This window comes from Lytechinus pictus, chromosome 18, assembly GCF_037042905.1.
Source record: "Lytechinus pictus isolate F3 Inbred chromosome 18, Lp3.0, whole genome shotgun sequence".
NCBI classification, from domain to species: domain Eukaryota; kingdom Metazoa; phylum Echinodermata; class Echinoidea; order Temnopleuroida; family Toxopneustidae; genus Lytechinus; species Lytechinus pictus.
Genome location: NC_087262.1, coordinates 16534187 through 16561722, shown reverse-complemented (window position 1 = coordinate 16561722; position 27536 = coordinate 16534187). Strand labels below are relative to the sequence as shown.

The window sequence follows — 27536 nt, the reverse complement described above, 5'->3', positions numbered from 1 at the left end:
AGGACTAAATCCTACCGGGTACCCATTCACCTCAACTGGGTCGAGTGCAGCACAATGTGGATCAATATCTTGCCGAAGGAAATTACGCCATGGCTGGGATTCGAACCCACGACTTTCTGTTTCAGAGTCCACTGGGCCAAAACGCTCCACATAGTGGCGACCTCTCCTGCAATCAGGGGTGGATCCAGGATTTTCTAAAAGGGTGGCACTTTTTTCTCTAGGAAAATCTGATAAGCAAAGAAAACCTTTTCAGTCAAAGAAATTACGGTCATTTTGTCGCGCGTCCAAAAAAAAGTCCTCATTTGTGTTTTAACGACGTATTCCCATTAAAAACATGACTCTTAAAGGGGGGCACACTTGTGTATTGATGACGTATTTACACCCCCCCCCCCACCTCCTGGATCCGCCTCTGCATGCCTGCAATAGAATTAAGGCCAATATACACTCTTTAAAATGCTGGGCAACATAATGTCCACACAACAATGGGTTAAAACTTTACCCAATTCTGTGTAGTTTTAAACCAATGTGTGCTTTGGGTGAAAACTACGCAGTATTGGTTGAAAACTAACCAGAGTTGGATAATTTATTGTAACCAATTGTTGTGAGGACAGTATGTTGCCCAAAATTTTAAGAGTGTACCAGTGAATGTGAATAAATTCTTTTCTGTGTATTCCTCTCATAACCGCAACAGAAAATGGCAACATTCACATTTCATAGCAGGTAGAAATTATGTCTCATTATAGATCATAATTACATAATGATGTCACGCAGGGATAGGTATGTTATTCTATTAGCGTCTTTTGGAATGCGACATACATTATTTTGGTGAAATTCCAATAGGATTCATTCGGTTGAAGGAAATAGTGTGCAACCTAGCATACCTGGACTTAAATAATTGTATTTGATTTGTTTGTTTGAGCGCAAAAATTCTTTCATGAACATGTGATCACAACAACGAGGTGCAATTTCTTGTTCACAATGATCTACATCTATTTCTTGATGTCAAGTATTGGGTGGTTAAAGCAAGAGTGCTGGAATTGTACCCGATGTACTCTGTTACCGTTTGTCATAAAACTGTTGATATTTCTCTGAAACTATAAATCTTTCATTGAGGGATGGCCATGGTGGCAGACGCTCCCCTAACATTTTTCAAGCAGTGAAAAAATAATACAATTGAGCGGGGAGGATAAAGGGAGGGAAGACAACTTTATCATAGCCCAAGTAAACAATAAATGAAAAAAATGGCGTTTCTTTAAGGTTGTCTCACCCCGATAGCAAGCATCCTGGCACTACCCCTGAAAGACGGTCACTAATTCGATATGAGCTTGTCAGAACTTTTCTTAAGATGAGTTTTTGTTTCTATTTTCAAAACAAGTTTCACACCTATGAATCGCCGTCCGTAACCATGGTCACTAGCGTACCTACGGGGGGGGGGACAGAGGGGGCAGTCTGCCCCCCCCCCGACGAGCCACAACCCATGCAAAGGACGTATCCCTGCCCCCCCTGACGAGCTTGAAAGACCTGTTTTGCCCCCCCCCCTGACGAACTTGAAGACCTTTATTGACCCCCCTAACGAGCTTGAAGACCTTTTTTTTTTTTTTTTTTTTTTTTTTTTTTTTTTTTTTTTGCTTGTCAAATTTTTTTCTGGTACGAAATCCTTCACTTGTGATTGAAGACCTTTTTTTTTGCTTGTCAAATTTTTTGGCTTGTCAAATTTTTTGGCGGACGGTTTTGCCCCCCCCCCCCTGTGAAAAATCCTAGGTACGCCACTGTGGACATGATGGTAACGAAAGACGACAGTAATACCCACTGGCAACGAGTCGAGTCACAATCGAAACCGTGGTCTTACTCGTAGAGCGATCGTAGTGGTGTTATCAGATCGTACCGTATCGTATCACATCTGTCGTAGCGGTCGTAGAAAATTTTTGAATGTTTTTTTTCGCCGTCAGCTACGAAAAGTCCATCGTGGAAGTTTGGTGACAGATCGCATGCACAACAGTGGGAAGATGCATAAGACGTAAATAGGGCCGAGAATCACGTTGTAATATCGAGCATCGTGCCCTCAATGCCCTCTACAAACATGTCCAATGACCCAAAGATCATACATTGAACCGTTTCGGATGTAATTAATCAGGTTGGGCATATTGATGAATCACAGTTGATGGCTGTTCGGTTACATAATGACAAATATAAATACCGGCGAATTTCCGTATTCGTTGATCCGGCAGCACGTTACCTGCCCTTGTGACTGTGTGGCACTACTTAGTTGGTCATCTGCCAGGTACTCAAGAAACAAAGAAAGGGCAAGAGATTTGGAGGTAATGACCTATTGTGAAAATAGAGATCAGGGGCCTCTTTCACCAAAAGTTACAACTGTTGTAACTTTGCCATAATGGCAACTACCATGGATACCTTGATTATGATTGGCTGCTAAGCCATGTTACCATGGTAGTTGCCATTAAATAGATGATCAAGGCTTGAGATATTTATATTCAATAAATAGAGTAAAATTCACAGAGCAAAATGCTGAAAATTTCATCAAAATCGGATGACAAAATATGAAGTTATTGAATTTTAAAGATTTGCATTATTCCGGCAAACAGATCTAGGCATGTCTTCATGAATATTCATTAGGTGGGCTGATGATGTCATATCACCAGTTGTTCTTTTGTATATTATTATATGATACTAGGTTTATTCAAAAAAAATTCTACCAAGAACTAAAACAATTAGATTGACAACTGATTAAGTGCATTCGTTTTTTTTTTTGCCACAACTTATTTCATCATAATGGAGACACATCATTTACACATGTATGAAAAATGAAACAATTATGATTTCGTGTAATAACATAAGAAAAAAGGAAAGTGGGGATATGACATCATCAGCCCACCTAATGAATATTCATGATGATGTGCATATAACTGTTTTCAAAAAATATTGCTAAATTTAAGATTCAATAACTTCGTTATTTGTTATCCAATTTTGATGAAATTTTCAGCATTTTGCTTTGTGACCATCCATTCAAGGCAAATTTATAACTGCTGTGGGTCCTTTTTTTAAACGTGTTCTAGGACTCTGAACTTTTTTGTCCATCTCGATTTCCACCGAAATAGTCTTCTCTTCAGCAGGTGGATTCATCAGCTTCCTATTATAGTAAACCACATCTAAACCACGAAAACCGTTCCACCGAGCTAGATTAACGTTTCGTCACAATGCACTCTTAAAATGTTGGGCAACATACTGTCCACTGTGTTCGGTAATGTATGTTGGTAAAATATTCTGGGCAATCATTATCCAATTGAGCAAATTTCTTACCCAATTATTAGTTTTTATTACCCAATTTGGGCAGATTTTAACCAAGGGTTGTGTGGACAGTATGTGGCCCAGGTTTGGTTAAAGTTGAGCATTTTTTGCCCAACTATTCTAAGTGTGTGGAGTCCATGATCCAAAGTGAATGAATGATTATCTTCAAATTAAAGGTGGACTAAAACAGTGAGTTTTGTATTTTTATGCAGATGAAAACCATATTTAGAAATAAAATAAATGATGGTTCACTCGTAATTGATGAAGGATCAAAATTGATTTATATCATCATCGAAATGATGGAATGTAGACGGTAAAATTTATAAATTTTGTTGGAAAGAAACAAACAATTTGAGAAAAAATTTGAATAGATCCCCCATGTTTTACAAGTTTAAAAATATTTTTTTATCATTATACTGAGAGAAAAAATGATTTACAATGTCGAACAATTTAATATCTTTTATTGATATCTAGTTCTTCCTTTAACGGTGCGTGCGTTTATCATCGCGCAATCGGTGGGCATGCGAGCAAATCCGAGTATACATTTCGTTTCGCTCTCTGGTGCCTGTGGGGGAAAACTTTGGTATGACTAATACCAAGTAGTTGATAATACAATATTTCAGATCTGCCTTCGTGCCAAAGCAACACAAGGCTCACTCGTGTCAGGGTATCCGATAGACGAAGTGAACCCTCGAAAGGGTGCTAGGAGGAGAAAATTGTGTGGACATCGGTGGAGTTCACCCTACCAGAATGAAGACATGAGGATACCGGTGACGAAATCATCCATCACTAAACAAACTCGTCATTCCTTAGATTGGACCCCGTCTCGTTGTTTTTGAGTGAGATACGTACCATAGACTTCCAACAGGAGCTTGAATCCATCGAATTTTAAGATACTGCCAGAAAATAGCATTGATTGATGAGGTGGAACACTCAGACATCTTTCGCTCGTCATTGAGAAGTCGGCCATTAAATCTTGATGTTCTATATGTCCTTAATGAGTCATTTAATGGTTTATCAAGGATTGGGATAAGCTATATACGACTCTATCGTTCTGTCATCGAAGTGTATCGACGTTGATTGCTTTTCGCAGTTTTCGGAGACGGATCAACCTAAACCTGCTGAATATTGACTTGAGTCCTCCTTTCGAATCTCGGTCATTTTACGTGAAAATTACAGAGGAGAAAAGAAATTGATGCTTCGGAATCTACCAAACGTTCTGATAAATCGGAAGGATGTTGCCACTACAGGATAGTAGTTTGTTTTGGATTAGATCAAGTTCAGCGTGATGCGAAAGTATTCTTTTTGAGACTGTGTGTCTATTCTCATATTATTCGCATCATAATTTAATCCTGGAAGCCTCGTAGACTCGCACGATTTGGTGAACGAAATATATCTACATGGACCTAACATCACATTGTGGAATATTTAGGAAGTTTATAGAGAGACACCTGTAAAATATGAGTTGCTCATTCTGCTGAAGAAGACGTGTTTAACTTGCCATGATTCTGTAATGTTCCCATCGTTCAACTCAAGATGTCATGTCATTATACCTGCAACATAATGCATTGGTAATGGATACTGCGGGAATAATCATTAACGTCTCCTGACCGTATTTCCGTTATTGTACGTTTCGCCGAGAAAGACTTGTTTGTTGATTAAAATGCCACAATCTTAATTCACGAAGATTATCAAGTTCTGATAAAAGGTTAAAGTTTAAACGTGAAGTTTAAACGTGCAATTTAAACGTGAAGAGCGCATCATTCTCAAGACATATCTTGGAAGGATTATTTTCTCGCTTATTCGGAGTTACCTTTTGGGGATTTGAACCAATCATGAGTCGCCACGAAAGGGTGATTTCTCTACCAAATCTCGCAGGGGGGTACTCGCTTACCCTCTCCTCCAAAGATTCCAATACCCTTGTGATTCGGCTGGTCCCCGATGAGGAGGTGGATACCAGCGGTACCCTTGGCCAGGAGACCGGGGGAGGAGGAGGAGGAGGATGGTACGGGTACGGGGATGTAAATGCCAATGATAGCTTCGATAGCGGTTACCAAGGATACACACCCCCTCGGAATAGAAACATCAGCAGGCCAACTTACATCGGTTTTAAGAACGGACTTAACAATGGGTATTACTCCTTACCGGTGAGTTCCTCTTAATTATAGGCCTACAATAGAGCACCAAGGTGTTATAACAAACGAAATTGTAGTGTTCGTTGTCATGGTAGAAGATCTTATTTTTCATCAGAGGGAGTATAAATTGCATGCACTTTTTTTTTTTGTCTTTGTCCGTCAATTATCTGGGGGTTTCTTCGTTTCTACTAATTTTTTAAAAACAAAGTTTCGTGTTTTATCCTTGTTTATTCTTTCATTTTTTGACGAGTAAAGATGCCGATGACACATTGTGCCATTCTGCAATGAGTGCAAGTAAAATATCGATCTATTTCATAAAGAATTAAAATCACGATAATTATTGTTTAATTTATGGTAGCTGTCAGCATATGTGACACTTCTTTTGGAAGTACGTAGTGTAGCTTTACGTCGTATTTATCGTTTGAAACAGTTGGTCGGTACAACAAAATTAATATAGCGTCTGTAAATGACTATATTTTCACTGTAAAAGAAAACTGGCACCAATTGTTATTACCCTTGAAATAAGATTTTATGTTTTAGCAAGTAATTTTAATCATGAAAAATCTAGCTCCTTGTTGTATATAATTGGGATGAATGCGAATCCTGATTGCAATAATTTTTCAATGGTGCATTTATATTCTGCGATTTCAAGTTGGAAATCGATTTCTGTCTTAACACGAGACATGAAATATAAAAAATAATTTGAATTAACAGTGCATCATTTCTGTAAGATATGATCTTGAACTTCCCGCATGGGATGTCTCTGGGGTGTGATGGGGGTATTTTTAAACCCCTTTCGGTGGACCCTGGCAAGCATGGTGGGCACGGTGAGAATCTTAGCAGGTTGATGGCAGAGCAAGGTGGGATTATATTTCCTCCTCCTTATACTAACGGAAGGGGGGGGTTAAGTATCGATCAGGGAATGTGCTGGAAGAGGAGGGGGGACACCTCACCAAAGGAATGGGGTTAAGTACTGAAAATGGGAGGGGGTTAATAAATCCACCTCCTTACAAACGGAAGAGGGGTTAAGAATCGATCAGGGATTGTACTGGAAGATGAGGAGGTAATATTTTCTAAACTCTCACGAAACATGCCAAAGAAAGGGGGTTAAATACTGGAAGAGGGGGCCGGTAATAATCCTACCTCCTTACAAACGGAAAGGGGTTAAAGTATCGAGCAGTGAATGTGCTGGAGGAAGTGGAGGTAGTATTTCCCGAACCTCACCAAAGGAAGGGGTTAATGTATTAGGGAATATACTTGGATATTTTTGGTGGTGGTTGCGTGTGTGCGTGTATGTGTGTGTGTGTGAGGGGGGTAATAATTCCTGCCTACACCTCATTAGAATTAAGAGGATTAAGGTATGGAGCAATTAACACTGTGTTAATAGCTCCATGATTAAGGTGACGAATGTACTGGAAGATGGATGGGGGGTAATAATTTCTCCTCACAAACGAAAATGAGGTTAAGGTATCGGGTATGCAAGAGGAAAGAAGGGTTATTCGGTAGAAGGAAAATGATCGACTCGTTTGTTGGGAAAATGAAGGGGGATGTAGTTTGAGGTTGGAGATTCTTATTACTATAATAATGAAAGTTGATGTATGTGATCACCATCTGAAGATTGGATTTGTATGATTAATTTGATTTTCAATTAGAGAGCGTTATCATGAAGAAATGATGCAATTAACCGGAGTTGATAACTTTCAAAACTTATCAGTTGCCAAGCAATAAGTAGTTTCACTCACTTACGCCGTGTAGTCATGGTAGTGTTGCGATCTTAAGGTGATTGAATGATGCGATTACTGAATATTGTTCTTTTTTATGATTACAGTAAACTGGGCTGCGTCTAATTTATTTCTTTTCTATGAATTTAATGGTTTTAATTGATCTTGTGAATGCTGGTCTTATTACCACTTAGTATAGCATGTAAAGTATTGAGCTCCTTCTCCCATCAACGTCTCTCTTTCTCTCTCTCTTCCTCTTCATTTCAATTTCTCTATTTCCCCTTCCCTCTTATTTCCTTCTTTATATACCCCCTCTCCTTTTTCACCTGTTTCATTGTCTTCTATCTCCATTGTTCTATCCCTCTCATCCCTCCTCGACCCCCATCCCTTCCTTGCCTCGATCTGTTCCCTCGTTTCTTCATCGACGTTCTCTCACTCCAAACTATCGCTACCCCCACGCTAATAGCTATCTTTGGTCGGGTTTTTTTCATTCCTCTTTTTTTTTGCCCCTGCACCCCTGTATTTGATGAATGGCTCCAGGCCTCTTGTCTCGATCTATTTACATCTTCGTTAGATTGTATCACGACCATACAGGCTGCAGGGGTTGACATTCAGGCACAACTCAAAGCGCATGCGTTTGTCTTTTGAATTTATGACTTGCATTTGATTTTCGACAGCGACCATAGAAAAATTATCACATAAATTACGAATTGATGCAGAGGTTCGTGGTTCGAGCCCTCGTCACATTCGAATGATGACGTTAAAGGTCCGTCCAGACGTAAATAATCACAATATCTGATTGATATTCGTCTGTAAAAATTAATTGCACACATATGCTATTAGATCAATATAACGTATTTATCTTCTTGCAGAAAGACTATAGTCCGTTCGAACCCAAAACAGAAGAAGAGAAACAGAACGGATGTATAATAACAAGGATTGTTACACTCATATCCGCAGGAATTAAGGCTTGCCCAGCAGTGGAATCGCTCTGAGGATACTGTATACGATAACCGGGGAACTCCCCAATAACTGACTTCATCTACTAAATAAGTAACATTTCGTGCTGTCTCCCCAGTCTCATATGCTGTTAACAGAGTTTTAGAGACAATATGGGAAAGGGGAAATAAAAACTGCGAGAAATGACAGAAAAGGGGGACTTGAAAAAGATAGATGAACTTCAAATAATTATTAACGTCAATGTTAAAGTTGAGATTACCCTATATTTACTGATAGGAGTATGGAGCTATTTTTAGGGGGGGGGGGTATCATGGGCACTTGTAAGCATTTTTAAGGGGTAATAGTAAGAACTCTGCCAAATTCATTGAGGAAGGTGAGAGGGAGAAAGCAAAGCAATGAAGCAAAATATTTTTTGTTTTTTGTCTTTTTTGTTTTTTGCATTAATTTTTAGAATTTAAAGGGAATGAACCGGGACATGAATTCAATGGAACTTTTAGACCACATTCCACATTTTACTTATTTTGGGAAGTAAAATTATGGAATTCTTGGTGGGGGCTACCACTGTCCCTAATTATACGTGCAGCTTATTGAGAAAATGATGTGAGGAAAAACGACTCGTTTTGGTTTGGCACATGCATACTCGACGTGTGCAGAAACGGAAAATGTAAAATGAATCGGTACTGTATGTCTCCCCCTTTCTCCGCAGATAAACCACCATGTCCGACCTATTCTGACCCATAAAATCCCAAAACGTGACCATACTTTGGCGATAGAGCTTAGATACAAATGTTTTTGACAATGGTTTTTTTCTTGATTATTCACGATATTTTCAGCTTGCATAATTTTACTGTGTCCAAATTCTCGAAAAAGAACATGGCATTGTAAATCAGTGGTAATGGACGGGAAGGAAAAGGGGCTATAATTATGTCTCGATTAGCAATTCTTGTAATTTTTGGGGGGTAACGTAAAGAGAGGATCAAAATGTAACAGATTACTTTACAGTTCGAGCTCCATTTTGTTGAAATGAAAATACACTCATATGGCCAATGTAAAGCCCCAATTGAATGCATGTTATAACGTTCAGCACTTTAATGGTGAATATCTATAATAGAAGTCGATAATGAATTCCCAATCGTGTGCGTGCGTGTGTGTGAGTTTTTACAGACATGTATCAATCAGATTCTTTACGTCTGGGACCGACCTTTAATACCTGCTATTTAACGTCACCAACCGAAACCAGGGCTCGAAACTCAAACATCTGAATCAATTTATAACCTCTCCATGTAGCTTGGATTACAGGCGCACACCACATTACCAGAACGACCTATGACATTATCTTTAAAGACAGTTGATGAAAAAGATCTTCTCTTTAAAAATATGAATTCTGAACATTAGATAATTTAACGTCCTTGTCATGGGAGAGGGTTAATCCCCCCCCCCCCCCTCCCCTCCCTCGCTTAACATTTCATTGCCGCTGTATACATGGTATAATCGCGCATTATTTTCTTTCAAAGAATTTACATCTGTAATTTATCACGAATCTTAATTTGTAGATTTGCATACCCTTCGATAATTAAGGACACTTCAGATAGGGACATTGTGGTACATTATTGTTCCAAACAATATCCATGGCATTTCGACAGAGAATGTTAATAAATTGATACTTATTCTCAATTGGATTGATTGTTGATTAAATTGTAATTACATCAAGGCGAAATCACTTCATTGGTTTCTTACATTCAACATACCAATGTAGTTCCACCCTTCATTGTACACGGAAGGATTTTTTTTCAACAAGTTGTAATAATTTGTGATGGTGGCGCCAAGATGGGAGGGGGGGGGGGTCTGAATCAAAGGTGCTCTATTTTCTGTTTTTAGAAAAGTATGAAGACAAACACACAAATCGCAATAAAATTAGCCAGTTTAATCACTATGCATATTGGGATTTTGATATACATGACAGGCATACTCCTGCTTATATAAGCTATCATCAGAAGTCGCCATCAAATTCAACATCTGAATGGCTATTGCCGGCCGAGTCATAATATCGGTATCGGATAGAGTCAAACGGGCGAGCTACCGTTGCCAAGTTGTCTCTAAGGCGCCCGACTACACCATGAAAGTCCGGGGTTCGATTCCCAGCACGGCCCTTGACAAAGGCATTTTTATCTACATCGCTCTTTTATCTTGCATCAAATAAATGCATTATTGATACCAATGTGTGTGCACGTGTTTATTTTTTTTTTAAATCCGATGCCACTTCAAAGCTCGTAATTATATCAATTACTTTAGTGTTTTATAGTTACTGAAATATGTTTTACAATACAAATATTGTAATGTATGTAGGGACAATAATAAGACGGTTTGTATTAGTACCTGGCAGACTCGTTTCAGTGGAATTGTTAAGGGGTACTCCGGGCTGCAAGTATTTATATTTGATTATAGAGTAAACATCACCGAGCAAAATGCAACAAAAAATCATCAAAATATGATAACAAATAACAAAGTCATTGAATTTTAAAGTTGAGCAATATTTCGGGAAAACAGTTATAATTATGCACGTCGTCATGAATATTCTTTAATTGGGCTGATGATGTCATATCCCCACTTTCCTTTTCCCTATGTTATTACATGAAATCATAATTTCATTTTTTTCATACAAGTGTAAATGATGTGTCCCCCTTATGATAAGATAAGCAATGAATGTCTAATGCAGTAAATCAGTTATCAATCCAACTTTTTTAGTTCTTGGGGAAAATTTGTTATAAACATATTTTCATATAATAAAATACAAAAGAAGAAGTGGGGATATGACATCATCAGTTTGCTCATTGAATATTCATGAAGACACGCACAGAACTGTTTCACTGTATTAATGCAAATCTTTAAAATGCCATAACTTTGTTATTCCTTATCCGAATTTGATCAAATCTTCAGTGTTTTGTTTATCTGATTTTTCTTTATCTGTAAATATCAAATTAATTTTCAGCCTGAAGGACTCATTTAAACATAGGAAAAGATCAAACAACGAAAATTAAACCTTAAAAAATATATTTCTTTTCCGATTTCCACCTGTAAACTCCGAAGGCTGTGGCCTCGCCTGTCTGATTTGATCATTTCAGAAAGGTTTTTTTTTTTATTCTTCCTTTTTTTTCTCAAAGTTAAATAAATGAATTCTGGGGAAGTAGGATTTTGTTGGTTGAAGGATCAGGCAGGGAAGGGGGGTGGGGGCATGTTGCCTTCCCATGGGGCTAAGGTCAGAGACAGCTACTTCCGGTTCATTGCATGATTCATATGTGTATTGTATACCCTATGTTCAAATTTTGAAAGATATTTCAAAACTGTTATTAAACAATAGTGTAATTGTTTCGGATTGATTGATATACCACGTGATAATTTATAGATCATGCGTAGTACGATATATTACACGATTGGTTAATATGACTTTTCTCACTTCCAGTTTCATACTGTACAATTTGAAATGCTAATGCCTTTGATATTTTTTAAAATGTAGTTATTTAAGTTTATTCACAGAGTTGAAATAGATGAAATATACAAATTTAAGAAATGGCTGACTTTTTCGTTTTGATTACTTCAAGTATCTTAATATTTAAATTCAGGCACCTGTATACATCCTTTCTTGGGTAAGATGAATATTCGGAGCAAGATGACGAACGCTCTTGCTTGTAATGTTGTTATGATTAGAATCCTATCAAAGGTTTGAAATTGTATTCCAATTTCATCAATGACAAATATTGTTGAAACAAGCCTTGAAGTATATTGTGAAGTCATTGTCTCGGCGATCATATCTAGCTAATATAAACATTTGTTGATGAATGATTTTGCAGAATTCACTCAGAGGGCTTTCCAACATCCTTCTCCATTTGCACTGGCCTCAAATAGAAGGGGTGTTAAAATCTTTACCCCCCCCCCCAAAAAAAAAAAAAAAAAACACACTCACAGCTTTCACCTTGTTCATATGACTAGAACATGGGAAACGAAAAAGAAGTGGAGTGAGATAATAATGTTATTTGACAGAAAACAAAACGGACTCATTGTCATCCCGGGGAAGTAAACAACTTTAAAACATTTTGTTTTTAAATAGCAAAGTTTTTTTTCTTGCCCCCCTTCCCCTCCCGCACCACCTCTGCCCTGAGTTTTATGATTAAATCAAACAGCACGTCTGTTTTCAATGCATCATGGAAAAGGGGGCTGCCTCAAACAAGAAAAGCAATTTAGATTGATATGTTTGGCACTATGTTGTCCTCTTTAATATAATTGAATAATCAAGTTTCCTTGTCTTTGTTTCGCTTTCCATACATGTCACATATTATTTCATTACCGTACAACATTGTTTGCTTTATTGAAGCACTTGTACATGTTGGGCAGTTCGGGGGAAAGAGCTTAATACAAGGTGTGGCACATGTGGAAAAGGGGTGCGGGTTCACCCTCCTTTGGCACGTTTGGTGGATACAGGCAAGGTTGGACAGTAATGGGATTTGACTGGATTGTAAGAAATCATAGCGATATGTTACCTCCGACAGAGATCGGTTCATGTTGACATATTAACCTAGTTTAGTTACAAAAAGGGTGAATTAGGGAGATTACATCGAAATTTATACTTCCCAACCGGTGAGCTGAACTTGACCTAGAAGTGACCTCATAGTTCAATTACGCATGCGCAAACCATCATACTAATCTTTAATCCCTTCTTAGTAGTATTTTAATTAATTTCTGCTAACATATTCCCGACAACAATAGATTTTCTTGTAGATCAATATATACATGTCAGTGGCGTGATGAGACGACTAAATTTAGGGACACACCACGGTCCGTGGCTTATGGGGAACATTTCTAATGTTACGAGTGAGCATAGCGAGCAAGCAAAAATGTTAGCCTTTCTAAAATGAGAATCTAATTTTATGATAGATTGTAACATACATAAGAATCCTTCAGGCAATAATATCATATTTCACCCGAATTTTATTTAATTTTCTTTACTTTTTTCCTTTTCTTGGTCGTGGTACTCTTAGCGGTCAAATGCCCCCAACAACTCCCCCCCCCCCTCTATACACCCGTGATACCTATATTGACGTTCTTGCACAATTGGAACTTGAAAGACCTATACTTGATTTTACATGATTGAATTCAAACAATGTTATAAAATAAGACGTGTATGAAAATTCATGACAATTATTTGACATCCTCTGAACATTTTTTTTTAAACAGAAAACCTATTAACGATTCCGGATGGGATTTATCGAACCGAAAAGCGAATCGTTATGTATCCTCAAAGATTACCCCATATCAGAACTTGGCAATGAGAGTATGTCTGTTGTCAATCTCTACAAATCTTCTTGTCCGCAGTATCTTTGTCGCTTCTTCCACATTTCTTGGGATCAAGAGATTTATTCAGATTAAATGTCCGATCCCGCGTTCTAGAACGCATTTCCAGCCCAAATTGGTCTTTTTTGACGGATTATTGTGGCGGTGTGGGGTTACCCAAGATCCATGACGGGGCATTTTGGCGATTTGTCGGTGGATTATGTTTTCAGCGGGACTCTTCAAAATAAGAAATTATACTTGACATTTGCTATATTGATTATTTGGGAAAATAGAATGCATAATTTATTGATCCATAAAGTACACCAAAGTTCCCAATTATATTTTATCTATAATCATAATTATAAATGCATTGAAATTGTCATGGTTCACTTGAAACGAAATCTGTATCTACAAACTTTGCATTATGATGCAATTTCTAACATTTCAGAGTTTGCGTTACATAATCCTTTCAGATTTTTCTTAATTTCTGGTGTGATTGAATGTACTGTGACTTTTTTTCGATGATATTCATGATTTAATGATGTAGGCCCTATAAATATTTCTATAAAATGTTTACACAGCAATGTGCATGCGATATATGAGCTAAGGTCAAACTCTCAGTTGGAGTACCGAAATAATGTAGAATAACAATCATGTCTCATGAGTCACAAGTCGGGGCCTCTGGAACAAGTCTATTTTCACTTTTATCAAAACGAAACTCAATCTGTGGTCCCTGGACAAAAAATGTTTGGAATCACATAAAATAATAGTCGATTATTTTTTTTTTAATGTGTGTTTACTAAAGCTCTTCGTAAGCACGGTTAGTTTTACGCACAATCCAAAATTAAAGAGAGCAAAAATACTGAAAAAGCTAGAAAATGCTTTTGAAAAATACTTTAAAAAGGGGAAAAAACAGGTAATTCATGCGGATTACCTAAATAAAGCAAGGTTCTTTAAAGGTTCACCCCAGCTTGCTTGTTAGTTGAGAAGAGAAAAACAGTTCTGTGTAACACACGAGTGAACTAGATCACATTTATCACATTTCAAGATTGTATAAAAATCGTCGTTGAGTCATTATATTGTCATTACTATGTTCTTAAAAGAGGACTAAACCAACACAAACAAGATTATTACACGAATGATGCCTGTTTGTCACTGCAAATTGGTGTTTGGTTATAGGGGGCCAGTTGGGGGCAGTAAGGGAGTAGATGGGGGGGGGGGCTATAACATCATACCAACTACATCCTTCAAAATGTTGATATAGAATAAAGAACAATGTATTTTATTGTCACATGACAGAGGTGCGTCTTTTCACGCTAATGACTAAATTTCCTTGTAAGGTGATCATGAGGCCTTGTGTTATCACGGTTGCGACCCCTTTTTTAATCCAGTGGCCCCGTTTCTTAAAAACTGAACATTATCATAAATTTGCCATTGTGGTAACTACCGTGGTAACGGGCTCAGCCAGCCAATTACTGTCAAGGATTCCAGGGAAGGTATCACAATCATACCGCAAATGTAAATCTTTTGTGAAACGGGTTCCAGATCATTTTAAAAGAAACGTGAGTATGCTAAAATTGCAATATAGGACAGGTGTGCATGCTTTGAAAAGAGATTGGTATTTATGTGCATTGTTTTACTGTAATGTTCAGTAAACTCAATGGGATTTAATGCCGATCCTTCTTATGCTCCGTAATAGCAAAATTGATGCATCGATGATCCAAATTTGTTAATTTTTTTCATCGATCGATTTTTTTTTGCGAATATCTTTATTATAAATATAACCCTTTTATTACCATAAAATGTGGAAATTTAATGTTCTAGAATTTGTCTCAAAACGTATAAACAGTCATGTAATGCTTAATAAAGCTTCTTTATTACATACACATCTTTGAAAATTGAAATAATGGGTATCAATAATTTGTGGGGAAAGTCCCCTGTTGATGCCATTATTTCTTATTTTCATCTGATTTTAATTGAAATTTTAGTGTTATATTATTTTGTGTGATTTGTATTTTATTTTGATTTCTGTTGGGGTATAGACTTTGCCTTGACAAAAAATACTAAACAAATACTGAAAATGAACAAAAGCTGATTGAAAATAATTTTTATGAAAAAAAAAATTAGTCGTATCATAATTATTAATTGCCCTTCGGGTGTTTCTTTTTTGTTTTGATTAAAAGAATGAGAAGATTCATTTTACAACTTCAAGTTTGATTTTCGATTAATACATTTATTTCATGATATGAAAAGATTAAAGATGAGACGCGATTAAGTTTTGGTATCCCCTCTCGATTTTGAACCAAGATTTTATACAAGAGAATCCTGTCAGGCACTCACCGAGAAAGTAGTAAGTATGAGAAAATGGAAATGGAAAATGGAATCATAATGAAGACAATATAACAATAGATTAGACATATTACCAATCGATCTGTCGAGAGAAAGCTTGAATTGCCGGAAATGATGGTTGCCCGGTATATCCTTCTTCTTGCCTCCAATTTCTGGTTACCATGGAAATGGCTGTATCTCGACGACAGCTTCGATCCTCCCCAATTATCACCTCAGTCTCCGAAATCATTCACCGTTCATTGTTACTTCGGATGAGGTGGCAAAATTATTAATATAGTATTGCTCTTTAACTTCCACCTTTGCACGGCTTAAAGTCACACATGCCCGAGCTAATAAATGTTTTGTGGTACCTTTAAGCCCCAAATTCGAGGTGATCTCATCAACCTGCTTATGATATTTGACATCTCAGGGGTCCGTTGCAGAAAGAGTTGCGTTTAAACGCAAGTCAAAAAAATCAATTGCAAGTCCCATATGCGCGCTGTTGATTGGTTGAAAATCAAGTTGAGCATGATTGTTAGAGTTGCGTTTGATTGCAACTCTTTCTGCAATGGGCCCCGATTTATTGACAGTTGTCTCTGAATAATGAAAGGTCGTGGCTTCATCATAAATTATGAAATGAAATAGAATTTCAACAACCATCATAATTTCATTTTAGAATGTATTTAACATGCTCGTAGCTGACGTACGCGTTTTCTTGAATGATATAAAACAGTGCTTCATCAAAAGGACTGGAGTTTTATCTGCAAATCTTCAGTAAACATATAGTATGGAGGGGAAAATAGGTGAATTGGTTTTCAATGTGAGGCAATGTCAGAATATTAAAGGTTGCCTAGCAGATGTCCGCTAAATCTAGTTTATGTTCATAACCACTAGCGTACCTACGGGGGGGGGCAGAGGGGGCAGTCTGCCCCCCCCCCTGACGAGCTTGAAAGACCTTTTTTGCCCCCCCCCCCTGACGATCTTGAAGACCTTTATTGCCCCCCCCCCCCTGACGAGCTTGAAGCTCTTTTTTTTTTTTTTTTTTTTTTTTTGCTTGTCAAATTTTTTTCTGGTACGAAATCCTTCATTTTAATATGATTGAAGACCTTTTTTTTAACGAAATCCTTCATTTGTGATTGAAGACCTTTTTTTTTTTGGGCTTGTCAAATTTTTTTGCGGACGGTTTTGCCCCCCCTGTGAAAAATCCTAGGTACGCTACTGTTCATAACATTACGTTAGCATTACCGTGATTACATGGAGTGTTGGGTTGTTTCATGTAACTTAAAGCTTACTTTGACATGACGTAGAGGGGTTTGGATCCTACAAAATAAAATACAACACGTCTAATTAATACAGTGCCATGTCCATACGAATTGGGGGTTGCAGTTGCCCCCAGAAATTTTTGAAACTTTTTTACTGAAAGTTTTTACGAAATTTACTAAAAATGTGCACGAAAGCATTCTCTAGAAAATGCAAAAGCGCCCAATGACAAGCTCGGTCTCATCGCTCGCTCGTTTTTCTTTTGAGTTTCTGAAAAAAAAACTTACGCGTATTGACCCCTCCCCACATACAAACACACAACAAATTACATTCTGCGAACGGCAATGCACAGTGCTCTGTCTGCTTTGGCACTGGGGGAAAACTTGAATGACCGTTTTAAGTTCATTCCATCTTTCTAACCTCGAATTTACACACTTTGCGTCAATTTCTACAAACCCAGATATAAAGAGACATTTTCCAAATATGATACACAAAGAACATGCACGAAATTCCATTGCGACTGGTCATTACTCTTGTATTTTTTTACACAACTTCTTTCGTTCTGTTCATTTCACTCTTTCCTTGTTTTCTTTTTCTTTTTTGTCATTCAAGGCATAACGAATCAAGACGGCAATTTCCTGCTCCTGTGGGTTAACCACAATATAAAAGCCTTGAGGTTTCACATTCTTTAGACATTACAACCACTCAAATGTTCGCTATCATTATTTGTGTGCTCGAAATTGGAGGCCAAAAACATGTATAAGAAATGACGAGGGCCCCGAAAGATGCCCTTATACTCTCTGACTGCCTCCCTCCACTCCACTCCACCTCTCTCCCTCTTACAGTAATTCTGGGTTTTTTCGCCCCCTCCCCGCTCGACGCAACTCTAAACTTCTAGCACTGTTCTAGTGTTTGACTCATTTTGAATCAAATTGACTAGTTCTTTAGAAAAGGTGACGAATGATAGATGTCATTTTCCGTTATCGCCGTAATATGATTCAATGTTTGTTTCTTCAAATGATTTATTACAATTCAATCACTTAAAACGATGAATATTTAATTATTATTTTACTTCATTTCATTATTAAGGTTTGGCTCTTCAGTAAATCACGCACCACTTCTAGTTCTACCAGGAAAAGGACTAGTTAGTTGAACCCAACTAATTGGTTTATTTCATAATCGAGATTACCACGGATTGTCTTTTTTCTACCCATGACGTTTTCATTGTTTACTTCCTATTTACCGTCTGCAAAGGGCAAGGGTGTATCAAATCATAAGAAAAACAATGATTAATTTGATGAGGTACTTGTCACCCAACTCCGCCTAGACTTGACAATGGCAAGCGGCCAGATACCTGTCGCTTGCCCCTCACCACCCTCGTCCAGTCACGACCAATTGAATGATGATTCATAAGATTCGATTCTTGACCATGACCAAGTTGTCACACTGTCACGACGACCGACGAGTTTCCGAAGTTTGGGAGACTCTTCACACTGCGGAAACATTATGACACCCTGATAAAATGTTTAAGCAAGTTCTATGAAGTTGTATGGAGACCGGAGAGTGGATTTTAATCGTGATAAATGGAATCATTTTACTTGGGTTTAGGTTGAGGTTGTCTCCGCAAGCTTTTCTTTTTAGACGAGTGATTCACATTGTGACCAATATCCCATCATCTATTTTGAAAATAAACATGATAAAGAAGGGGGAGGAGGTTAGGTTAGTGTGGACGATCAAGCCATGAAAAACATGACAAATGGTAAATTATATGAGTGTAACTTTGCTCTGTTATTACTCTCATTACTGCCATTGCTCCGCCTTGCGTTACCTGATACCGTTACACAACTCATACCTCAGTCACATTTCCCCTACGGCGGCCGTACGGCGCGTCGAAAACAGACGTTTTAACTTTTTTTTTGTCTACATATACGGTGGTTTGAATAAAAATGAATAAAACGGCTGTTTTCCACTCGCCATACGGCCGCCGTAGGGGAAATGTGGCTGAGGTATTAATAAATCATAATTGTTATCATTATTATTGTGAATTGAAATTTTCATTTCAAAGAGGAATTTGCATTGTTAATTTAAATTATTTTTATTGTAAAATGTAATTATTTTGTAAAATTGAATAAGTTTTGTGTATATCTTATTCAGTGTATCTTATTCAGTGTATGTGCAAATTATGTATTTTATTGTAAATTCAATGTCAATTCAGCCTTTGGGTTGCAAAGTGGATATATCTTGAATTAAATAATTTTTATATTAAGGGCGACGGGTTACTTACGGCCAAATAGGTTTCTCGATCGATTGTGGACACTTTCGAAATGGGAACGGGATCCTAAAAAGAGTTGGTCACTATTCCAGTTTAATAGGCCTATGACATATGGTATGGATGCTAAGATAGGAAAGTGTGTTCAAATTTTATTTTTTTTCGATTTTATATAAGACCCGAACAAAATAAACGCAAATGCGTATTATTACTTTGTATGGGGGGTACCATTTATTAAGCATGGAATAAGATTAAAATTTATGGATGTAATTACAATCTCCAAACAAGTAAAATTGTCAGATAAGCCGATATAGAAGACACTACAAGTCAGTTTAACTTTCAAATTAAAAAAGAAAATATTCAATGGGTGACAAAATAATAACGCTTAAAAACACTTTTGTGAGATTGTAATATTTACATTAATGAAACTTTACGAAAGCTGTAGACGTATATTTTCGCCTCATTCCATCTCTCTGAAAGACACAAATCGCGTGACCATAAACGGTATTTTAGGAATCAATCGCATCGCGCTACGCACTTGACTCATGAATCTGTTAATATTTGTCCGTTTTTTGTCACGATATACATTCAACATTAACAACAAGTGCATGTTCAACGCGAGAAAGTTCGCGATTTTGGAGTCGCATTTCTTGCTCAAAAGAATAAGGAAAAGATTCATCTTGGCCCTCGAACCACAGGGCTGAGTTCATCAGGCCTGGAATTCTTGATTGCAGCATTGACTTACGCCCAGTGGCGTACCTAAGATTTTCCACAGGGGGGGGGGGGCAAAATCGGCCGCCCAAAAAATTGACAAGCAAAAAAAAAAAAAAAAGGTCTTCAATAAAAAATAAAGGTTATTGTTCCAGAAAAAAAATTGATAAGCAAAAAATTAAAAAAAAATAAAAATAAAAAAAAAGTCTTCAATCAAAAATAAAGGTTATTGTACCAGAAAAAAAATTGACAAGCAAAAAAAAAAAAAAAAAAAAAAAAAAAAAAGTCTTCAAGCTCGTCAGGGGGGGCATAAAAGGTCTTTCAAGTTCGTCAGGGGGGCAGTGATATGTATTTTGTATGGGTTGTGGCTCGTCAGGGGGGGCAGAGTGCCCCCCCAGCCCCCCGTAGGTACGCTAGTGCTTACGCCGAATTTCATTGAGATTTAATCATGTACGATCGATTGCAAAATCAACCATCTTTGTTTTTCTCTCTAATCTGTTAGATTTTTATGAATTTCAATCTGAATTAGAGACAAGTTGCATGTTCTTTATTATCATTATCATTTTTTTTTTCATTCTCAATGACCGCTGTATACAATAATTATGTGAATCTTGTTTTGAGTGATTGTATAAATTGCTTATGAGATTTGCATTGTTATAGTATATTTGATTCGAGAGAAGACAAAAAAAAAACATGATTTTAAAAAAAAACATCAACCACCAAGCTTGGTAGGGCTTCGATATCTCAATCCCTTCGCTACCTTTCAAATAAGACGGACGTTTTGACAAGGTGGTTCAAAACCTCGGTTCTGACCGGTGTTGAAACCTCTGCGTTGCTGATGCTCAACCACCTGGTTGCCATCTTAGAATTCCTCAACCTTTGGCCAATATATTATACCGCCGCTCATGTTCATTATTAGGGCATTAATATTATGAAATCCAATATGTTGGTTAACATCATGTCCGACCGACAAAAATAGTCAAAATCAATCAGTTTATTTGTTATGCCAGAATTATGGTTGATATTGACTATTTTATCGGTCGGACACATATTCACAACATACTGCTTACCATGCTTACCTTGATCAATCTCTTTCAAGAACAATGTACTTTGTTATCAACAGAAATTTCAAGCTTTGGAATTCCAGTCGACAATCGCTTATCGTATATGAACAGTTGAACATGTTGAACGTTATCGTGACGACCGTGCCGACTGAAATCTGTATATGACTCATGGTGCAGCGGGGTTTCCCTCGTATGATATGATGAGGATACTGAGATTTTTAAGAGATTAACGAAGATTAAAGGCATTCCCGTCGACTGACAGTTTAGTGAACTCTACAAGAATAGACTGACAGCCTGCGAGACAGTCTTTGCTGGTCACAGAGATTGCGCATCTTTGCGGCCATTATAGATGATTTTTTTTTAATGTCAAATGGACTTCCACAGAATCTCGAAACTTGTGTAACCGCCCTGCACGGTAAATACTGTGGTGTTCAAACTGACACCAATTGGTGTTAATATATAGAGGATCACACCCAGAGGTGTTGAAATTACACCCAAGAGATTGAACATAACACCCAAGAGTGTAAATGTAACAACCAAAGGTGTTGTAATAACACCTATAGGTGTTAAACTAACACTGTCAATTCAACACCGTTGTAAAATAACTGGTGTGGTCCTGGTACACTGGTTAACACCACATTTTTTGCTGTGTGGCGATTAACTCACTTGCTAGACCACTTATCAAGTGGACACTTGTCAATACAGTTCAGGATTTTGATAGTCCCGAGTGTTAATTAACAGTAAAATAAATCAAAGAGAATTCACATACAAGCAAAATTTTGTAGAGAATGTCAGGTAATTGGCTATGATGAAGGTTAGGGTTAGGGTTGGATTTGGAATTCGGGATTTAGGGGCGCAGATAAAATGTCCCGGCGGCTATTGCTCTGAAGAAAATTTGCTGCAACGACCATGACAATGAGTCCTTCTTCCGTCACTTCTTTTCACTTTGAGACTTCACTCTGAGATTATATTTTTGGACTATAGCCGGAACAATTGTCGTCAGATCTAGGCCTTGAGCCGTACAATCCTTGAAACTTGGCACGGTTTTGGGCTGAGCACTGAATTGCACCTCAGCGTAACTCTTAGCCGCAGCAGCCATTTCCCATTCACCTTTTTTTTTCTCTCTGTGATATTCATTGTCAGTTTGTTACTGTCGGTGACAGAGGCCAACATGAATCCATGTTTTCTCAAGTTTACCAAATTTCTGACAGCGACATAAATGTGACTTATCTGACACATTCGGTTAAAGTGCAGCGACGTCTACGAAATTACCATATACGGGTCCCTGTCTGATATCTCATATTTATATCTCTTTGTGACGACAACAAAGTACAGTATAAATTACCTTCACCTTGTTGTATTCCAGGGGCTAATATAAGGAGACGTTCAAAATGCCAGGGTAATTGCACTAGTTAATAGTTATTACTAATACCCCTGCATGACGTCACTAGTAGATCTAGTCTCCCTTGGGTAACCCAACCAGTTCCCGTTGTTCGTATGGAAGGGTTATAACCCAACCAGTCTGGGCTAGTAATTCCTTCGGCGACGTCAATATGAAAATGTTGTCAACTCCCTCCTCGTGTTCGTTTGAAAGCTATTTTATCATATGATCGGCTACGTTCATTTCCCTGTAGCTGAAATGCTGACTTGTTCTTGTGCCGCCTCAAAGGGACTACACAGATGCTTTCTGGAACGTAGAGAATCTATTGCCAAAAGCCTTTCATGACAAAGAGGTCTTTGTCGAAAGTCTGTGATTCAAATCAGCAGTGTCGTCCTGGACTCTAGACAAACGACATGCTTGCAATTTTTCGTCAGCTCCAAATCTTGAGACGATCTGCTGTCCACGTTTTCGACAAAGAGCTCTTAGATCTCCATTGTGATTTTTACGGGCATGTTCAATAGATTTGCTACGTTGTATAATCTGTCCCCCTTTGCAATCGTGTAAAGTCGATCGAACGTGTTGAATGGACAAACGCAGCCAGAAAAGCAGGCGGTGTTACGCTCGGTCTTCAGTTTTCTAATCACCAATTGTGCAAATAATTCTTTAAAAAAAAATCATAAGCAAAGAAGCGGGTGGAACAAAATAAGTACTTACAATATCAAGCGTACACATCCCCATGCCTGACCCAATTGCCTTAAGTGATAAGGGACAAGAGGTCCCGCCCCACCCCATCCCGTAAAAACACATATGCACCAACTTCTTTTTCGACTTAAAAACTCACCTTGGTCATAATGGTAACCTCGCTCGCTCGTTTTTTATAATTTTTCGAATACTGAATATCTTACACTCTCCCCTGAAGGAGGGGGAGGGTTATGCGGTAAGGGACAGGAGGCACCCGCCCAACCCCATCCCGTAAAAACACATATGCACCAACTTCTTTTTCGACTTAAAAACTCACCTTGGTAATGGTAACCTCGCTCGCTCGTTTTTATAATTTTTCGAATATTGAATATCTTACACTCTCCCCTGAAGGAGGGGGAGTGTCTGCGTACTGTTATCCTCGAGCATATTATAGACCCCCCCCCCCCCCCGATGCACCCCAAATAATGATATTCAGTACGATTGGCCTTTTGCAGTTGACCTCTCATCCACTCAATCCCAAGACCATGTAGACCGATGTCACGCATTGCCAAAGTACATTAGCATATCAATGGGTAATACATGATATCAGCATGATGGGTGATGGCCGTGGCGTCTTTCTTTCCTGTCCTGCCTATTCTGGCTCCCGTTTCATGAAGACTTGTTTTAATAACAAATGCACACTTTCTATAACAAGTGTAGTATCAGCCAATCAAATCAAAGGATTTCAGTAGCTTTAAACCGTTATTGCCAACTTGTTATCATCACAGGTTTTGTGGAACAGGCCCCAGGTGCTGATATGCTCTGCGTGAATTTGGAAATCACTCAAATAATTTGTACTCCCCAAACATCATTTCGTATTTTATTCTGAATTCCAATTTCGCAAAATGAATAAATCCTTTTTATCGTTTCCATTTTCTCTAGATTCGCAAGAAGAGCAAGGCGGACTACGCCGATCTCCAGGAAGGGGATCGTGTTCTGTCGATCAATGGGAAATCGGTCAGGAACGCTGCCCGCGATGTCGCCATGGCATACATCGACGAGACCGATGACTCACTCGACCTCGAAATCGTCAGGTATGGGATTTCATATTTTTGTACAAGTATTTCAGTATTTGGTTAAAAGTCAAGTCCACCCCAGAAAAATTTTGATTTGGATAAACACAAAAAAATCAAACTAGCATAACGCAGAAAATTTCATCAAAATCGGATTTAAAATAAGAAAGTTATGACATTTTAAAGTTTCGACATGCAAATGAGACAGTCGATGATGTCCTTCACTCACTATTTCTTTCGTTTTTTTATTGTTCGAATTATACAATATTTCATTTTTTACATATTTGACAATGAGGACCAACTTGACTGAACCATATAGTATTAAACAATGTTAATTCCACATGTTCAGGGAGGAATTAATCGTTATTTCACTTGACAATGAGAAAAATCGAATATTTTTAGATTTCATATAAAATAGTGAGTGGATGACATCATCAGTCTCCTCATTTGCACTGGCGTAAATCCCGGGGGGATGGGGGATATATCCCCCCCACTTTTCGAGGAGGGGGGATGGCCTGTACAAACATCCCCCCCCCCCCCACTTTTTACGAAAGAAATGAAAAAAAAATCACAATAGATAATTGTTTTATTGTTGAAAATTCTTCCAAAAATACCGCTTAACAAATAAAATAATATTATTGAATCATAAAATGCAAATAAAGAGCCAGTTCACCATTTCCAAACGAAATACTTCCAATTCATCAATGTTGGGGTCTTTGGGAAGGGATTAAGATGGAATGTCAAAAAAATTTGAATGTAATCTCTAATAAACCATTAAACCATCATGGGGTAAAAAAGATAATAATATTGGAGGGGTATTTGCCATATGGACATACAGTGGCGTAACTACGGGGACATGGGGGGCACATCCCCCCCCCCCCCATCGGCTGACCAAAAAAAAAAACGGGGAAAGGGGGAAAAGGAGAAAAGAGGGAGAAAGGAAGAGAAACGTAGTGGGAAAGAAGAAAATATTATTCATTATAATGTTATATTATATTATAATTATGTTAAGTTACATTACATAAGAAACATTTTTATCATAACTTTATGAAACATAATTTGCCCAGGGCCTACGTCTCAATTGTTCCTGGTGCTCGCATTGTCTGTTTAACGAGATATATAATCCTGTTGTACCAAAACATCCCGTTTTCAAGTCAATATAAACCAAATATATTTCCTAGCACTTGAGTTATCATTGTTTTATGTAGTGACATATTTTATGCTTTTTTTTCATGACTCAAAAGTGATTGCCCCATGTTAAGGTCTTCGTATATATGAAACATTTCCTGTCCGTGATTACGTTCGCATTTTTCATGGATTGTTGAGATATGTCTGCTCTTCATGAATTCCTAAAATCAGTCCTTAAAATGTCCCTTCTTCTGATCTGAATATCAAAAATTTTCAGCTCGCGCTTCTGTCTGCTCTTCATGAATTCCTAAAATCAGTCCTTAAAATGTCCCTTCTTCTGATCTGAATATCAAAAATTTTCAGCTCGCGCTTCGCGCTCGCATCATTTGGTTAATGAAATACGTATGGTCCTGGTTAATTCCTACAAAGAAAACTTAGAATGCCCCACTTCAGGTCTGAATTATTTAAGTTTTCAGCTCGCGCTTCGCGCTCGCATTGTTAAGCGAGACAGGTACCTATCATAATTACACAAATTTTATTATAATGTCCCTTTTTAGGTGTGAATATAAAAAAATTTCAGCTCGCGCTTCGCGCTCGCATTATTTGATGAGTGAGATATATATCCGTTTAATGACATTGTCCTTAAAATGTCTCTATTAGGTCACTCACTCAGTCATTCAAAAATGTTGCTGGTGCCCCCCCCCCCCCCCCCCAATGCCGTGACCCACGGTACGCCACTGTGGACATTTCAATGACAATTCCTTGCATATCTAAAAACATGATTGCAAAAAAATGCCAAAATATTTCAGTCATCCCCCCCACCCATCAACACGGATTTACGCCAGTGCTCATTTGCATACCAACTAGGATGCGCATAACTGTTTTTGTGAAATTAAGCAAAGCTTTAAAATGTCATAACTCTCTTATTTTACATCCGATTTTGATGACATTTTCAGTTTTATGCTTGTTGGATTTTTCTCTTTTTATTCAAATCAACTTTTTGTTGGGGTGGACTTGTCATTTAATAACAGCAATTTGTCAATTGATTGTTCCAGCAGTAGATATTTTTAGTTAAAAAAGAAGAAAAAGCGTCGAATAATAAAGAGAGGGACAGGTGAGGGTGGGGAGATTCCGATTAAAAGTATTATTATTTTTTTATTTTAGTTAATGTTGGAAACCATCCTTTTTGACATTCGGATCTAATCCTCATCGGATGATGGATGTTTCGAAGGTATAATCCATGAAGTACGACCACAATCATTCTGGGAGGAGTATGAGTTCATGTCAGGTCAACGAAAAGAGTCAACGATCGTTGGGTTGATGGAGTATGGAATTATACCAAATCCCCTATACATGCGGGGGAATAGTTTGCCATCCCAAAACAAAAGGAGAACATGAAGGACACTATACAAAAAGCTCAGAGGCTATTTAATTAGGCTTTTGAAAGAATCAGGTCTTGAATTTCAATGTTTTTTCTACATTTTATTTTCTAGAACAAGAAGTGCCAACCCAAGAATTCAAGACAGACAGATGAATCAAGAAAAACAAAGTTCAGGTACTGTATCAGGTTCATGCTAAAGGTCTTGCTCCGACCTGTTACCTCATTATTTTGTGCCCCCCCCCCCCCTTTCCTCACTATCGGGGTCTTTGTTTCATGAAACCAAGAAATATGCAACCTCAATTTTTTTACCGTTTGACATTACCTCATAATTTATGATTGATGACTGACTTTTTTCCCTTCGTTTTTTCTCTCCAGCCAACGTTGCTAACCCCTCCTATATTTTTACCCAAACTGGAATTACAATCCAGTATACATGTACATGTATACCTAAATCTTCTTTTGACTCTTATAACCCTTGTTGATGAGTTGTTGTGAATTACAACGATATATATATATTAACCCTTATCTTACGATTGACTCAAAATTGTTTCTTTTAAACAGTTGTTTTAGTTATCATGATACTTTTTTTCGACTGATGTGACTCTGTTTTCTATAATAAACCCTTTTCGCATGCTGCTTAAATTATCACCGTTCATTTCAAAGCTTATTGTTTTTAAATCTTGTTTTGTTTTGTTGAAGCCTCATCATTTATTTTCTCCTTTCTTGTCACAATTTTCAAGAAAACATTCAGTTGCCAAAATTGTGCAACGGAAACAACAAATCTGAAATGGGAGTTCATTAATAGAGTTATAC

At 37.7% G+C, this 27536-nt stretch overlaps 1 protein-coding gene across 1 annotated transcript in view; it reads left to right on the top strand.

The window, feature by feature from the left end:
• Positions 1-5141: 5141 nt before the first annotated feature.
• Positions 5142-27536, top strand: part of LOC129282201 (uncharacterized) — a 31278-nt gene continuing 8883 nt past the window's right edge. Inside the window, exons 1-3 of the mRNA XM_054918123.2 lie at positions 5142-5453; positions 24084-24235; positions 26836-26897. Of these exons, the coding sequence (XP_054774098.2) occupies positions 5142-5453; positions 24084-24235; positions 26836-26897 (526 nt within the window). The remainder of the gene's footprint in view (positions 5454-24083; positions 24236-26835; positions 26898-27536) is intronic.